Below are 18,403 nucleotides of genomic sequence, written 5' to 3'. Positions count from 1 at the left end.
CCTTCGTCTATGAGTCGTGTATGCTCTATGTGGTCGAGTGTCTCAAATACTCGCCACTTGTAGATGCACTGACAAAGGTTGAAATTATGCCAATGTCGTTCCTATCTCATGTCTACTCCACGATGTTCTACGACAAAGCCAATGAGCATATCCACTTCGAGCTTCGCGATGAGAAGATCTCCATCTCCAAGAGCCGATTATGTGCCCTAATCAGCCTCTCACAAGACCCGTCTCTGATAAACCCTGACTCCATTACTTCTGGCCAACTGTTCACCATGTTTTATCAAATGGGGTATATTGAAACCCTAACAACCGTCACAAAGTTCAAGAAGTCCTGCCATCCTCCTCAATGGAATGGCCTATTCACACTCCTGTTCAAGGGTTTATCTGAGTGAAGTGTTGGTTCTGACGGTGCTAGCAAGGCCTTCATGAGGGTGATGTATGGGTTGTACAGCGGGCTCAATCTTGACTATGGGACTATCATTTGGCAGCAGCTGGTTCAAAGTTTACTTTCTTCATCAAAGCACTCAGAAATTTCTTGTGGGCGTTTCTGGACCATTGTCACCAAGTGGGCGATGGATCACAACCGCGTCCCGATAATGGCGGATTCCTTACTTTCTTCAATAACCACCTTTCATACAACGAATATCATCGTCATTGACCCCACAAAGTTTTCGTACATCGGCTCCATTCCTAAAACAATGCTTGCTTGTGTCTGAGCATCAAGCAATCTTCTTCAGCAGTATAGAAAACACAAGGCAGTTGGTCCGCGTGAGCTTACTCCTTCAATGCTTCGTTCTATTGAAGAAGTTGATAAACCAGCCAAAAGGGGCAAGAAACCTGAATTGCAAAAGGATGGACTGGTAGAAAAACAATCCATGGGACAGACTCCCAAGAAGAGGAAAACTGATCAAGCAGCTCCTTCTCAACCACAACCTAAAAAGCAGAAGAAGCCTGCTAGGAGACTTATTCTCCAATCCTCAAGCAATTCGGATTCAGAATATGTTCCTCCTAAGCCCAAGAACGCTCCAAATACAGATTCTGAGAACGAAAGTTCAGATGAAGAGGCTTCGGGCCGAGGAGATACTCCACTTCACTCCCCATCTCCAGAAATTCCGGTTCGTTCATTGCCTCCTTCACCTCCACCCGCTACCATTCCTGCTTCTATCCCTCCAATCTCTCAAACAACCACTTCTCAGCCCTTCACTTCCATACCAATCCCTACTCCCATCTTCACAGACACAACCTCTACCACGACTACAAAACCTACCTTCACTATTCCCTAACCACCTGTAACCGAACCTACTCAAACAACCGAACCTCCTAAAACAACCGAACCCCCAGTAACAACCGAACCTCCGCCTTCATCAAAACCCCTATCTCCAACACCTTCTACAGAAACAACCCCAATTTTGGGTGGTGAGGACTTGGAGTTTGACTCTACATACTTCAGTCTTTATCGAGTTCAAAGTGAGGATGATGAAGATGAGCCAATCACCAAACGTTATCTAAAAGCGGTAAACAACAAGCTGGATCAACTGCTTTCCTCCTCTTCCTCAGGTGCTTACTCAGATGCGGTTTTAAAGGCTTTGTTCTCCTCAGTAGTTGTTGAACATTCAGCCTCCTTAACTGCTGCAGCCAAGGCTATTAAAGCCTCCACTTCTCAGTGTCAACAGGCTTCTCAAGCTGTTGATGCTTCAACAAAAGAATGCAAGGAAGCGACCGCAAAAGTCGATAAACTAGTTTCTTAGGCTCACATCTTTTTAGACTCTTTGCAGGCTGCTGCTGCCAAGAATACTGCTACAGTTACTTCTTCGGTACAAACTCTTCAATAGACTCTTCAGTCTGAGTGCTCGAAGGTTGATGCAGCACGCAATGCTATTCAGCAGGCGAATGTAGCATTGCATGATAATGTTAACGAACTCTTATCTCAACTACAAAAGGACTTAGCGATGGAGAATGGGCTTATGGATGAGCTTGCCAGACGCACAAACCAGCTTAAACTGCAAACACATAAGCTGCGATCTGCTCATGCTGAGATTGATGACCTCAAAAAGAGATAGAAGTTATAAGGAGTTCAGCTGCAGACATTCACTCCATTCTTCTTCATCTCATTGAGGGTCATGATCCCCTTGTTACTATCACCACCCGACGACATTTAGCAGATAAACAGCGACCGGCCCTAGACGTCCTCAGTCGTATCGAGGGTGTTCCGGTGGCTGGGTTCCAACCGCAACAAGGGGGCAAGAAAGAATTCAAGCAAGAGAAACAAGAGACGAATCAACCTCCTCCATCTAGCTCCAAGCCAGCTGCTGAACCGAAGGTTAATGAAGCTTCGGTCAGTAACAAAGAAAAGAAAAAGAATAAAATCGGTGAAGATGATACTGACAACGAAGACGATGTCTACGTTGATGTTCCAACAAAGCCTGTCCCAAAGGAAGCTCCTTCAAAAAAACAACTTGAAGAAATTTCAATGAAGGAGCGAGCTGAGCTAGAACAGAAGCGAAAGGAGGTGGAGCTCCTTGAAAAGAAAAAGGCCATGTTCCCTGAATGGACCAAGAACTTGCTTCAGAGGTGTGCGATTGATGAGCCAGCTGTTCTATGGCTCGAGCCAACAATGTCTTTCAGCCTTGACAACTCCAGGGATGCGCAGTTCGAAATGCCGATCACCAGAAAGGCATTCGTCTTCCATTGTTTCAACTCAACTGCTGCAATTCCATCTCCAGACCCGAACGTAGACAGGGATATGTTAGATTTTTATCTGGAGTTTGCTCAACCTCAATACCAGACATGGAGTTCAAAGAAAATAACCACCGTCAAAGTGATGAAACCCTATTCTGCAGGGAAATTCATCAACGTCAAATTTAGGGTGACGAGAGGAACCGAAGGCTCCGTTCACCACTTTTCCCTGGCTGATCTACCGAACCTCAACCCCCATGATTGGATACTCCTCAACAACATTCTTCTATCAAATCCTCAGGAGTATCAACCAATCATTGATCATGTCAAGCGTATGCTTGTCTGCTACATACACGAGGTAGCAAAAATGGACCAGGAAATTGCTTCTGCTATACACAAGCGACCAACGATCAAACCGATGGGCAGAGCTGGCAATGTTAATTCCATGATCAGGGGGAAGATAGATTCCAAGTATCACACACTCATGTTTCTCAGGGGCGAAGGACAAAAATCTATGTTCGCTCTTGTTGACAAACACCTCTTCTCGACGTCTTGTCTCGAGCATATCTTGGAGATAATACAGAGGTGCGAACAGAACAGTGCAACAGATAAAAAGCTGTTCGTCGACATGCTGAGGTGGTACATTCTATTCCAACAAACTCTTCTCGCCATTATTCCTAAATTGTTTAAAGTTATCAAGACGGTGAGGCTTGCTTAGAAGAAATAATATCTCGCCCCATTTGACGCAAAAGGGGAGATTGTTAAGTCTGGTGGATTGCGTCATGGGCTCGGTCCATAGCCTAGTTTAGTTTCCGGTATTGGGCCTGTCCAGCAGAGCATAATTTTGTTTTAGGGTTTAAGTATATAAGCTGGATGCATGCAGAATTAGAATAGATCGCTTTTATTGCTTTTGTTTTATTGCTTGTAAAACCCTAGCTTGCCTCTACAGCGAAAGTTCTTAATCGAGCTCTGCTGAGGCGTGACTCAGTTTTGAATCATAAGCTCTTATTTGATTCTGATATGTGTGATGGGTGTTGGCCATAAGACATCCTATGTGCTCATACAAACCCTAATGCTTGGATCTAGGTTTCTCTATTGTACATGCTTTGAATCCAAGACTATAAACCCTAATTCTAGCATATGGAAAATCGATATTAACATATAATTAGGTTTAAGATGTTACCTTGATTGTTATGTAGTAATAACAATCCCAATTCCTTCTTGAATTGACTTTGGAAGGCTTAGAGTTACAAGTGTCACTCCTCTAATGGCTTATAAACACCAAGAGCAAATAGAGAAGGTATAAAGAGAGAGGAGAGGTATAAGAATTCGTCTCTAGGACCTCTTGGGAAGGCATTGGCGAATTCATGAGCCTTGGGGTCTTTATATAGGTGTAGAGATTAGGGTTTTAGTCCTTATCCTTATCTAGTTGCTTGCCCACCAAGTAACCATAAGATAAGCCTTGAAAACCCTTATCCTAGTCGAATTCTAAGGCCTTATCACCTTAAATTCGTCCAACCTATTAATAAGATAATCCTTACCATATTTTGTAACTATCACATAATTACAATTCAGCCCCTCTAGTTTAATTAATTACATTTGATCACAAAATTAATTCTTAATTAATTATTGACCAATATTAATTAAACAAATATGATTTCTCCTTTAATATATTATTCTTATAACATATTAATAAACCATAATAACCTCTCTCTTTATTTATTTCTCCAATCAAGTTGCTTTGGTGAAGGCAACCCAAAAGGACCATGCACCATCGGGTCAAGTACATACCAAAATAGTTATGGACTTAGACACTAATCCAACAGTCTTCCACTTGGATAAGTCTAATAACTATTCTGCGTATGACTTCAGATCCTGATCTGCAATCGTAGCTTTCCAAAGCCGCTGTCAACTCTTATCCTATCAGATACGCGTGTCCTTAGATAAGGGATCATATATTCCTCCATTCTAGATATCATATGAGATATGATTTGAAATCATTCTCTTTGTACTATATCTCGATTCCCGATTCATGATGACTGACTAATTAACAAATCAAATTAGCCCTAGCCTGGCCGAGCATTTACGTTTGTCATCACAAAATCATCGAGGGGCCCAAAGATATCGCTTTTATCCTACTTTGGATAAAAGGAACGGATTAACATTGATACAATCCTTGCTTGTACTCACTCACTGAATCACACACAACAATATGTTTTATAACACCAAGTTACTAGTGCGTTTATATATTATCAATGTGCAACCGATTTGCAAGATACAACTCACACATCTCGGTTTTAAGAATATAAGATGTTATCGTCTCACTAATCACTCGTGATACAATTCATGGAGCGATCCAAGTGAGCGTGGGTTTAATCCAATGCTCAAATCATATTCATAAGCACTCATGAACGTTGCAGCAAACATTTTCTTATGTCTAATACTCTTTTAGACAATCCACACACCAATTCACGACAATCTTCATTCATATCTACTTCCAATATATGAACGACTGTGGCCCGTTCGAATAATTTGATTATTCTTAATAAACTCAATTATTCTGGAAGTCAAAACATGCAAAGTGAAACACAAGAATAATACTAATCCCATATGGCCTCAAACCTTTGAGCATAAATAAAACTCCTTCTATTTATCACCATATCGATTACTCATTATTTGTCGTTTCCGGTAATCAACTTCTTACTTGAATTATTACACTTGTCCCATGCTCCTAGCATGCACACAATGTTTATCCATGGATCTTACTTTGTGAAATAGATCATATTGAACACATTTCCAATCATTCTCATTTCATAACTCCTAATCCTTTTCCATAAGTTTAAGAATATCAAATTCTTGCCACTTATAGAGTATGCTAGATTCTAACATTTTATGCAACGATCCTTTCGTAATGTCACTGAACCAAAGTCACAAAGACTATTGCCAATGATATTACAAAGTCTTTTATCGGAAATTGTTACAAGACAATTCCTTAGATATGATGTCTCTCACTCAAAGTACATTCCTTTGAACATCTTTTGCATAAAAGTTTCTAATGTAGTCATATATTTTCAATATTCAATTCCCAATATGGACACGTTTCCATATTTTCCATATGACAACTCATTCTTAATAGAGTCTTATCTATTCGTAATGATGTTGATATGGTCCATCCAATATGGAAACATTTCCATAATTTCCATATGACAACTCATTCTTAATAGAATCTTTTCTATTCATAATAATGTCGATATGGTCCATCCAATACCATGCTTCCAACTACTCACAAGCGACTAATCCTCGTCAAAATTTGGATTGTCCTTTGATAGTTGTTTAATTATTTTAGTCAAAACCAATTCTAGTCCCTTTTCCCTCTAAACGCGCTCGACATTTGGAAAATTTTAGAATGGTCAAACATTAAAGCATTTGCAATCGATCATATACCCGAAGCGTATGGGACATGACGCATAATGTTTTATTTGCTATGGTCTCAAAATTTGAATAGTGAAGAGGAATTTCGTAATCATAATCGAAATTTTAAGAACACACTATGTATTCTTGACTAAATTTATTAACATTTCTCAACCTAATCCTTTAGATTCGAAATGAAGCATAATATTCTCTCCCTTAATTATAGCAAAACAACTTTACAACACTTACGACTTTGCAAGGTATAACTCTTGTTATCTATAATTAATATTGCCAACTTGCAATACGTGCCTTAATAATCATACATTCATAACTTTTATGCTCCCACTATCATGATGATTATTATAAACATAACACTTATGCTCCCACTAGCTTCGACATGTATTCATAAACATCTTAACTTTCAGAAAAACAATACCTATTGAATTTCTTAAGTCCATGTTTCTAGTACTTAATGCTTTGATAATCTTTTATCAAGGCTTCTTGAACTTATACACCTTTGCCTTAGATAGTTCATATGTGTGTCTAAACAATTAAGACTAATTGCCAAACCTCACAATTCAAATTATGGAAAGGGATATCGTAACCATAATCGAATTCGAGAATGCAATTTTACAATCACTATCTTCTTAAAATCTTTCTTAGTGAAAGCATTTCCTCACAATCATTTTCATGAAGGAGGAAATCTTATGACACTTAGATTTAAACGGTGTATTTGTTCCTATCCATGTGAATTTGTCAAAACCAAAGTTTACGACAAATTCAAACTCATATGGATCGAACTTTCTTGATCTAGATTTCTTGCCTTTATGGTAGCACAGCTGCCCACCATGTCTTCCAAGTAGTTAAGCAGCTCACCTTTTCTTATCAATGTACTTTCCATTGATCAAGGTCCTTGCCTTTTATGCATTCAAAATGAGAATTCATAGGACTCACATGCATAATTAACTCAAGTGGAACGACACATAAACAAAATAATGTCAACACGATAGGTTATAAACCTCAACTCATGTGCTAGTGATGATCGATAAGGTTTATTTGATTTGTTCTTGAAACCTTTCAAGACCAATAAGACTCCCACTGACTCCTTGACATATAAGATTCTCTTGCCAATAAACATTTCTTGACAAACAAATATTCAAGAGTTAGTGTAGTTTTTATCAAAACACTTCATAAATTGGTCCTAGTTGGTCTTTGTCTTTATTCAAGACATCACAACTTTCCACATTTGATGAATGTTATAAACCTTTAATACTTTTCACTCATTGTCACAATCTTAACTTTAAGACTTGTTATTGGAACGAAGTATGATAGACTTCTTGATTTAACCATTTCTTCAATTCTTGAATCCTCTTCTTAGACATACAATTGTACTAAGACTCATTTAGAGGATCAATTAAGATATGGTTCTTAATCATTAAGACCTATCATAAAGCATAAAAGGTACTCTCCCATCTTCTTAGAATGGAGAAACTTTTATCTTTCCGCCTACTTGATTCTTCTTATTCGTTCTGCTATTGATCTAAACCCTTTAATCAATTCAGAATTACACTTAATCTTGTAAGTATAATCATATTTACTAAACCTTTAGTAAATCATGACGAATATCATTGTTACTCTTATGGTGGACTTGATCAACACGCAACTTTGTGTGCTCGATCTCCTAGTCCTTCATCTGACACTTTGTCAATGAATTAGTCTAATTTCCAAATATGAAATTTCTCATTCATCGTGCAACCATGTTGCATGATTCCAAGTTTCTGTCCAATTGAAACTTGGGCGATGAGAAACTCTCCCTATTTGGTAAATTCTTGACTTTCCATAAATAACATAAATAAGAACCAAATCCATTATTGCTAATAATAGAAACATTTAAACACCAATTTTTCATATACGTCATTGCAAGGATAAATAAATAATATAAAATCAAAATTTATTTTATTGCGGAAAAATTTTGTCCTTACAATGCAATTCATTGAAAAACTATGCTAATACATCTTTCTTATCTATCTAATTCTAACTCTAACTAGTAGCTCAAGAATCTAATCTTCGAGAAATGCGATCGAAATCTATTCCTTCACGGTTAGATTCTGCTCACTTCTTCCTTTAAGATTCCTTTCTTTTCTTCGATCCTACAAAACATCAATTGCAATCTTATCACATTATGTATTAAGAATCTAGAATAGAAGCTTAAAAGAGTTAGTTAATGGATTTTACCTTTATTAGAGCCATACGTTTCAACTCTCCCATCTCTTAGATCTCTTAGGTAAATTGGGCAGCTTCGTCTCCAATGCCCTTTCTCTTGGCAATAAAAGAAAATTGACTCTTTTGGAACATGACATGGAACAACTTCAGACATTGCCTTTCTCTTATGATCAAACCTTTTGATCATAGCATGTCTTTCGTTGCCATTGTCTATATCCATAGAGGTCTTAAAGGCAGATTCACCAATCAACTTTGCTTTTCTATTGCGCCAAACCATTGCGGATTCAGCAGCAATAAGCATATAGGTGAGATCTATAAGGTTCACGTCGTAGTTCATCATATAGTATTCTCTTACAAACTCACTATATGAGTTAGGAAGTGACTGAAGAACCCAATCAACAACCATTTCCTCACAGACAACAGATCCCAACATTCTTAACCTATCAATGTGTGACTTCATCCCTAGGACGTGTGCACACACCGACTTTCCTTCTTTATGTTTACTTGCCAAAAGGGCTTGAGTGATCTTGAACTTTTCAAGCCTTTGAACTGGTGGGTTAGGGAGAATAATTGGATGAGGAGGAGGAAGTGAAGTATGATCTCTTGTTCCTCGATCGAATCGTGGAATATCATCTTCATGTGGAATGCTTGTTCCACGGGATTTGGGAAGACTATAGTTGTCGAACTTTGACATCTACAAAACGGGAGAAAACAAATTCAAGTTAGTTGATTGATTGAGTCCTTAGTAAATCACCCAAATGAGATACTAAGGCTAGGACCCAACACAATATTCTACAACTCGGGAGAGGGATGACGTAACCCTAATTGCAGAATATTTGAAGGTAGGTGAATGACGATTCACTAATTTCCACCACGAAAAACAAAAAAGAATTTAAGTTTTAAATCAATGAAAACTCCTAGATCCTTTGAGATTCATTGGACTTTCAATGGCATGTTTAAATCTCGATATGTCCCTCTTGTTTGTGACTGGGATGCCGAGGATCACAAAACGGGTGTGAATAACCATGCAAACTTACATGGTGCCCTCAAATGTTACAGTCACCTATTCGATGTGACGGTAAACCACACACGCTCCACCGAACTATGACAAACATTGAGTCACCCTTTGCTACCTTTCCTTAGAACCATTTAGTGTGTTGGTAAAGCACACATGCTCCACTAACGTCTTTGCAAGGGCACAAAGTGTAATTTCATGGAATTGCATCAATTCACTTTTGCCTAAGTAACTAAGATTGGGAATTTTATGAAAACATTTAGTTACTTTAATAATTCATTATACTTATAATGGAAGGTTTCGTCCTATCCTACCCGTTCGACTAACGACCCTCCACTAGTCAAGAGTGCGGTGGGTAAGAGTGGATACCCATTCAATCGCCATTTTATAGGCAATTTTCTTAAACACCCCTTATAGACCAGCTTCGTGAATGAGGCCTACTAACGGTAAGACTGACTTTTACTCATACATATATATAATGTTAGACTATTAATGTTATATATATATATATATATATATATATATATATATATATATATATATATATATATATAGTATAAGGTGTATTTTACACTTTTAAAATATTAGGTGGTCAAATTAACAATTATACTTTTAATTCAATTAAATTTTAAACCTAAACTTTTATGGATTTATTAAACTTCTTTTAATTATACACCTTAATTAATTAAGAAAACCATAAGGGTGTGATTTGAACTTTTTGAAAACTATACTAGGGTTTTACTAGAGTTTTAGAATTTAACATTCCTAATTAAACTTTTAATCAACTTTTAAATTCCAAAACTTGAGGGCAAGTTTTGAAACATTTCAACACATTAGGGTTTAGAATTTAAATATACATCAAAATTAAACCATTTAATCAAAATTTAAATTCTAAAACTTGAGGGCAAGTTTTGAAACCTTTTTCAAAACATTAGGGTTTTAACTATTTAAATTTCAAAAAACAACAAAACTTTTGGGTTCAAATTTAAACTATAAAACCTAAAGAGGAAAATATGAAACTTTTCAAAGCACAAGGATCAAATAACAAATAATCTAAATTACATAATTATCCATATTTGATTTATTTAATGATTTCTTGCAAAACAATTTACCAATTAAACAATTATCACATAAGGAAACAATTATCTTATTAATTGATAAATATCTTCAATTAGATCAAGAATATAGTCAAATATATCATAAAATCGGATTTATATTGACCTAACATGATAAGGTAACTATCCATAAGCAAAAACAGCAAGAAATCGCGAAAATATCCCCATCTGACGAGTTGACTCCTAGAGTCAGGCTTGGACTCGTCGAGTCTCCATGGACTCGACGAGTTCAGCTATGGACTCGGTGAGTCCAACCTCCAGAACATCAAAAATCGAATTTTTTTTGAACATGTAATGCATCAATACAATAGAAACCAGTCTAGGATCTGATACCACTGATGGGTTTTGGCCATAAGACATCCTATGTGCTCATACAAACCCTAATGCTTGGATCTTGGTTTCTCTATTGTACATGCTTTGAATCCAAGACTATAAACCCTAATTCTAGCATATGGAAAATCGATATTAACATATAATTAGGTTTAAGATGTTACCTTGATTGTTATGTAGTAATAACAATCCCAATTCCTTCTTGAATTGACTTTGGAAGGCTTAGAGTCACAAGTCTCACTCCTCAAATGGCTTACAAACACTAAGAGCAAATGGAGAAGGTATAAAGAGAGAGGAGAGGTATAAGAATTCGTCTCTAGGACCTCTTGGGAAGGCATTGACGAATTCATGAGCCTTGGGGTCTTTATATAGGTGTAGAGATTAGGGTTTTAGTCCTTATCCTTATCTAGTTGCTTGCCCACCAAGTAACCATAAGGTAAGCCTTGAAAACCCTTATCCTAGTCGAATTCTAAGGCCTTATCACCTTAAATTCGTCCAACCTATTAATAAGATAATCCTTACCTTATTTTGTAACTATCACATAATTACAATTCAGCCCCTCTAGTTTAATTAATTACATTTGATCACAAAATTAATTCTTAATTAATTATTGACCAATATTAATTAAACAAATATGATTTCTCCTTTAATATATTATTCTTATAACGTATTAATAAACCATAATAACCTCTCTCTTTATTTATTTCTCCAATCAAGTTGCTTTGGTGGAGGCAACCCAAAAGGACCATGCACCATCGGGTCAAGTACATACCAAAATAGTTATGGACTTAGACACTAATCCAACAATGTGTTCATTCATATTTTGTTCTTTTCTGTTATAATTCTTTTATCGTACTTGTGAAAGATCTAAACGATCTAAGAGTTTTGAACTCATCACAACCATAGATGCTTTGGATCTATGTTTTCTCTAATTATACATGCAATTTCAATTTTCCAAAGCATACATCCTAACTGGCATACAATAGAGGATATACAACCTAAAAACCAAATTAGATGAATACCTCTTGATGTAGTTTGTAGTTGTTGGCCTTAGAAAGCTTTAACACCTCAAGTGTGATGCCTCTAATGTGTCACAGACACCAAATGCAAGAGGAGGCTTTAGAGAATAGGCTAGTTAGCTCAAAATCGGTTATCACTCTCTTAGAATGAATGGGAAACCGATTTTAGCTCAAGGGGTTTACTTTTATAGTGTTACGAAGGATAAGGTTTCATCCATGAAAACCCTAATGCACCATGATCCTTCATATTTCTTAGGCTACATAGGTTAAACCTCCATGGACTATCATATTGGTTTAGCCCATCCTAATCAACCATGGATCATTGTCCCACACTATAAGAATCATTGATTTATTTAATCAGTCCCCATATATTTAATCAGTCTCTTTTGATCACTAAATTAATTCCAAATTAATTCTTGATCGATACCAATTAAATAATATGATTTCTCAATTAATATACTATACTTATAATATTAATATATCACAAATAACCTTATTCTCAAAAGTCCATCCTATCAAATTGCACTGGTGAAGGCAACCCAAAAGGACCATGCTACTATCGGGTCAAGTACATCCCAATTATAGCTATGGGCTTAGACACCTAATCCAACAACAAGTTGGTATCAAAGCCTTAGTTTAAGGGATTCGGATGCACCTTGCGGTGTGTTTGAACTCAAAATGAGGTCAGGGAGATTTTCTAAACAAGTTTTCAGAAGAGAATGCTTTTATTTAAGAAAATGATTTTCTAAAAAGGTTTTATAATGATTAGAGGATGCGATGGATATAGTCAGCTGGGGCTTGGGAAGTAAGTGATCCCCAATATACGTATATGATTGTGCATTTCTATATGAATTTTTAGGCATGGTAGAACTGCCTGATTCATATAAGATGCCTGGTATGCATAGTATGTGCTTATTGCACTATTGTGACAACCCGAAATTTCCATTTGTACGAGCAATATCTATTCAATAGAAGTCAGTCCAATTTCAGTGATTTTCAGACTTTTCCGAACAAGTTCGTGTACATTAGGGTTTACACTTTGGGAGATATCAGGAGAGTGGATGCACTTGGGTTTGTGAAATTTGAACATTTCAAGTTTCATAATGCTACAGTCCAAGTTCGAGAATAAAAATATTTTCTGTCAAAATATTTCAGGACTATAAATAGTTTTCTGAATTAAATTAATTCATTATTCACAATTCCATCAAGAGAAAAGCCATTTTCTCTCTGACGGATCTTCGGGTTTTTATCCCAGATTGTGAGTAACTCTTTCTAGTAGTGTTAGAATACATATTAGATGCTTATAACATGATTTAGATGGCTAAATCATTAGATCTAGGAGTTTAGTCCCCAAGGTGTTCTTGGGCGGTAAACTCCCGAAACGAAGCCAAAACCGACATTTGTACTATGATAAAGCCTTAGACCATTATGTATGCATGTTAGGGACAATAAAACACACACAAATCCACCCAAGATTGGGAGTTTACGGCCCAGAACTCTCTTAGGCCGTAAACTTCATATTCACACCCTAAATGGTGTTTTAAGGCTCTAGGACTTTAAGGCTTGCATCTAGGCTATTTTCCCAAATAGATTAAGGTCTTAAACACATCAAATGACACAAACAAAAGTGAGTTTACGGCCTAGAACTCCTTTAGGCCGTAAACTCCATATAAATGGACATAAAGGGTGTTTTCATGACACCTAAAGCCCTAGACCTTTACAAGAAATTGTACCCACTTAATGGAAGGACCAAACCACACCAAAATAACTTAACCAAGTGAGTTTACGGCCAAGACATGGTTCTTGGGCTGTAAACTCCTAAAAAGGGCACTAAGGTGTGCCTAATGCCTTCATATGCAAGGAATAAAAGTCTAGAACATATCCCACAAGTGCAAGAAGCTTGAAAACAACAAAAACCACACCCCAAGGGAGTTTACGGCCGTAAACTCCAAGGGGAAATGGCCTTGAGGCTGTAAACTCCTATTTAGAGTATTTCTAGACCTTAAACCCTTCCAAGGAATTAGCCACTAAGTTAGAATAATTCTAGAAGGCATTTGGGACTTCAAAACACACCAAACACACATGTTTGGGAGTTTACGGCCGTAAACTCAAGAGTTTACAACTGTAAACTCCATGTGTGATGGTTTATGGAGAGTAAACTCTCATGTAGGGTCCTTTGGAAACCCTAAACTCAAGTACCCTGTCCCACAATAGATTAGATGAAGTCCTTATGGCTTAAAACACTTACATAAAGTGTTATCTATGTCTAGGATGTCTTTAACATTATCAATTAGTCTTTTGAGTCTAATTGAGTGCATATATGTGTGATTATATGTTCATCAGGATCGTAGTGTGTGCACAAGTCCTCGCTTGACACCTAGCCATCCTATACCGTTCAGTTCATTCCAATCATCAACTACAGGTGAGTTCATACCCCTAATCAATGTTTTAAATGATTTTAAATGCTTTAATGGGGGAGGGGGGGAATACAAGTAGAAACAAACATGTTATTAAATCATTGATATGTATTTGATAACTGTGTTTGTCAGTTAACAGATTTCACATGCCACAAAATGTGATGCATGAAATGGTTTTACATCTTAAAAAGCACATTGTTACAAAATGTTTTACCTTTGAAATGTTTATTCAAATGACATCAAGTCATTGTTGTTGTTCAAAACCCATAAGATGTCTTACAAAACCATTTTACATTCTTGAACTAAACTATGCATATACACTTACATTCTTATATATGTATTGATGTTATAGTTTACACCTTGCATTTAGTTTCTCACACCCTTGGGTAGTAAGAGTGTGTAAACTTACATGATCAACTAGTTATATTACAGTAGATTATCATAGGGATAATGGGAAGATATCAAACATTACTTCTATTACAACGAGTCACACAAGAGTCAGTTCATTCATGAGTCTATACTAGTACATTACCTGATACATGAGTACTTACAGATGTTTACTTGATACATGAATATGTTTACATATACTTACCTGTTACATGGACACACATACATGAATACCATACAGGAACACTTTTACATAGGTGCATTATCCTGTATTCACTTACCTGGATACTTGTACTTAGGACTATGAGGATGATTTAGTAGTACTTACTGTGTAAATTGTCTTTCCTATCCCGGTTCAATGGGATACTAGACGGGACTTACCATTCCGAACCCCACTGTTTAGCACCAGTGGTCGATAACCATATTCGGAGGTCTAAGGTTACTACTTATATTAGGAAAACGATTTGGGACTAACCCTTCCACCCACCTGCTGCTGTTATAGTGGACAATTGGACAATGTTCGGATGTTCATTAGGTTATACATTTCGCTTTATGCGATGTTGTGTTGGTCCTAGTACCCAGTGACAACACTTACAATATTACATTTTCCTGTTTACTTTATTGTGTGACACATTCACATAAACGATGAGTTAGACTAAACACTTTTAGTACTAGTCAACACAAAGGAAAAACTATCATTTTACATACAGAACATTCGGGTCTTGGTAGAAGACTACACTTCATACATACAGAACATTCGGGTGTTGGTAGAAGACTACATTTCATACTCACAAAACATTCGGTTCTTGGTAGAAGACTACACTTCATACGTACAGAACATTCGGGTCTTGGTAGAAGACTTCATTTCATACTTATAGAAAATAAGGGTTTTTTCTAAGGATTTCATACTTACCTCAACATTTTCATTTAAAGGTTTACATGGCTTTCATAACAGATTCCCACAAACAAGGCAATGACACTTATATACTTATGAACTCACCAGATTTAAATCTGATACTCACTTTCAAAATAACTTGTATTCTCAGGTCATCAGTAGACAGGTACGGAGGCCAGGTTTTGAGAAGACGGAGCAGACAAGTCTCGTCTTTTATTTTGATTGTATATTTTTGGTGTCTTATTTCAATGAAAGAACACACATGTATAAAAATTTACTTATAATGCAATGGATGATGTTGTTGCTTGTTTATTATATTACACTGTTATGATACTGTACATGACGTCCTCCACCCCTGAACGTTTCCGCCGTTCGTGGTTTTGGGGTGTGACAAATTGGTATCAGAGCATTGTTTATAGTGAATTAAGTATATCAACCCATAAAAGATATACTAACTATAAATACATGGGACTAAAACACTCTGTCTCAGAGTTATATTTTTAAATAATAAAATATTTAAGTAAGTATATGTGCCTGCATTCATACTAAAATCAGTGTCACAACGACAAGAACAAAAGTATTACGATTGTTGAATATCACAAGTAAGCCTGGGGATATATAGTCAGTCTTGGGAATGGCATAGCCTGATCAACTGTGCTGGTCCGAGGAGTGATTAGAATATGCCCAAGAATGGTTGTGATATGGCAAGAAGTCTAAAAACTTACCAACACAACCATAAAGGAATACCATATGGGTATTTGATCTTACTGTAATTATCTTAGTAGTTCGTCTATTTTAGCTATTTCTTATATCCCTTTTCTCGCGTAGATTAAAATGGTTGAATTTCACCATGGCGATCCGTACTTCCCAAAACAAGGCAATGCTGGTTGGCTAGAGGCTGAAGCAGAAGATGGTCACCCAATTCCTTTGGATGATCACCATGCTGAAGGTTTTTCTGATAGCTCTGACTCGGAGCCAGAAGTCAACAACCTACCCCCAGCTGTTCAAAACCCAAACCTGAACCCTCGCCCTGTGTTTCAAGGACCCACACCTCTGTGGGCCACTAACTTGATAACATAGAGTCATGAACAGGGTCAGCCCATTCCCTACAATGGAGACCGAAGTTTCTACGACCTCACAGAACGAGGTTCTGCTGATAGAGTCCTACCAATCATGGTGCGTAGAATGTCTAGGAACTCGATAATAGCTCAGGCGGCTATGAATCAAGTTTTGGAAGTTGACGCCAACTCTGGTGGTAACACTGTCCACATTCGCCAACTAGAGTCTGCTCATGAAAGGACTCTGGTCCGCAATGCAAATCTGCAAAGGGAACTTGCTGAAACCCAAGCGGAAGTTAGAGAACTTCGAACTCAGCAAGCAAGGTCGGACAGGCGTATAAGGGACATTGAACGTCTACTGTCGGGATCGAGGACTCATGCTAGCAGTTCTCGTCGCCGATAGAATCTCGTCGACTCATCTTTTGGATATAACCTAGTTTATGTAAAACTTAGGTCAAATTTCCTATCTGTATAAATCTTAGACCTGTTAGGTCTTGATCTAGTCTAAATTCTGTCAAAATTTTCCATCGTGGTTGATGTAAGGTCTACTCCTAGGCCATTTTTCCTGAACTTGTTACATCTGTAATTCCAGTATTATTGACAGATATCTCATCTTATGGAAATTATTATCCAAATGCTATCTTCTTCATTTAGTCATACTATTCTTTCTGTTGTTGGACTATGGGGATTTAGTCCATGAGACACATTCATTCATCATTTATTCTTATCCATGTCGTCATCTTTTGAACGTATAGTTAAAGATGCCGCCACACAGAAGTACAAGACGTAACCCAAACAATGAAGCACCGATACCACCACCTGTACCTCTTCAACCACCAAATCCTTTTGATGCCACTATGTTCCAGGTAGCTTTCACAGTAGCAGTTGCAGCTGCTGTGTCAGCAATCAACGCTCCTGCCCCTAGTGGATCAGGAACAGGTGCACCACCCTCAAACCACGGCGAAAGCCATGGACACCCTCGGGAATGCACCTACAAGGATTTCACTAACGCCAAACCCCGCAGCTTCAATGGGACTAGGGGTGTTATGGTGTTGAGACAATGGATTGAAAAGATGGAATCCGTCTTTGAAATCTGTGCTTGTCAGGAGGGCAGCAAGGTCAAGTTTGCAGCTTGTACCTTCTCTGACCGAGCACTAACATGGTGGAACAGCCATGTTAACTATCTAACTTTGGTGGTGGCGTATTCCATCGGCTGGGAAAAATTGAAGGAAATGCTGATGAAGGAATACTGTCCTCGAGGTGAAATACAAAAGCTCGAGCAAGAATTCTGGGGTCTACAAATGGTTGGATTCGACATCACTACCTACACAAATAGGTTTTGTGATTTGGCAAACTTATGCCCCGACATGGTTGCTCTCCAGAGCAAAAAGATCGAGAGATATATCTGGGGACTGTCGCCCCAGATCCAGTCAAGTGTGATCGCTTCCAGGTCTATTACCTTCGATAGCGCCAAGGAACTAGCACAATCCCTCATCAATCACCGGAAACCCCAGAACACAACAATCCCTACCCCTGTACCACAAAAGTCCAACCCCGACTACCACAAGAATGGGTGGAATAAAAGGAAAAGAGGGGCTCCGCAAGGATCCTCCAATAAGCAACAACTAGTGGCGATCAATGCTGCCACAGTGACCCCTGTTGCCCCTACGAACCTCTTACCAGCAAAAACATATGCTGGGACTCTCCCGAAGTGCACCAAGTGCAACTTCCATCACCACAGACCTTGTAGGGAGATGCAGTGCACTAACTGCAACAAGAAGGGGCACACCGCCCGTTACTGCAAGGCTCCAACAACTCAAGCCGCCTAGGTCCCAAACGCCGGGATGGGCCAAA

At 37.8% G+C, this 18,403-nt stretch overlaps 1 protein-coding gene across 1 annotated transcript; it reads left to right on the top strand.

Annotated features, from left to right (window-relative positions):
- Window positions 1-788: 788 nt before the first annotated feature.
- Window positions 789-2,063, top strand: LOC111911425 (protein gar2-like). The gene is made up of 3 exons (XM_023907200.1): window positions 789-1,118; window positions 1,425-1,742; window positions 1,836-2,063. The coding sequence occupies exons 1-3, from the start codon at window positions 789-791 to the stop codon at window positions 2,061-2,063; spliced, it is 876 nt and encodes a 291-aa protein (XP_023762968.1).
- The last annotated feature ends 16,340 nt before the right edge of the window (window positions 2,064-18,403 follow it).

Source organism: Lactuca sativa, chromosome 4 (assembly GCF_002870075.4).
Source record: "Lactuca sativa cultivar Salinas chromosome 4, Lsat_Salinas_v11, whole genome shotgun sequence".
NCBI lineage: Eukaryota > Viridiplantae > Streptophyta > Magnoliopsida > Asterales > Asteraceae > Lactuca > Lactuca sativa.
Note: the sequence above shows the minus strand (reverse complement) of the source record. Positions and strands in the feature narration are given on the sequence as shown.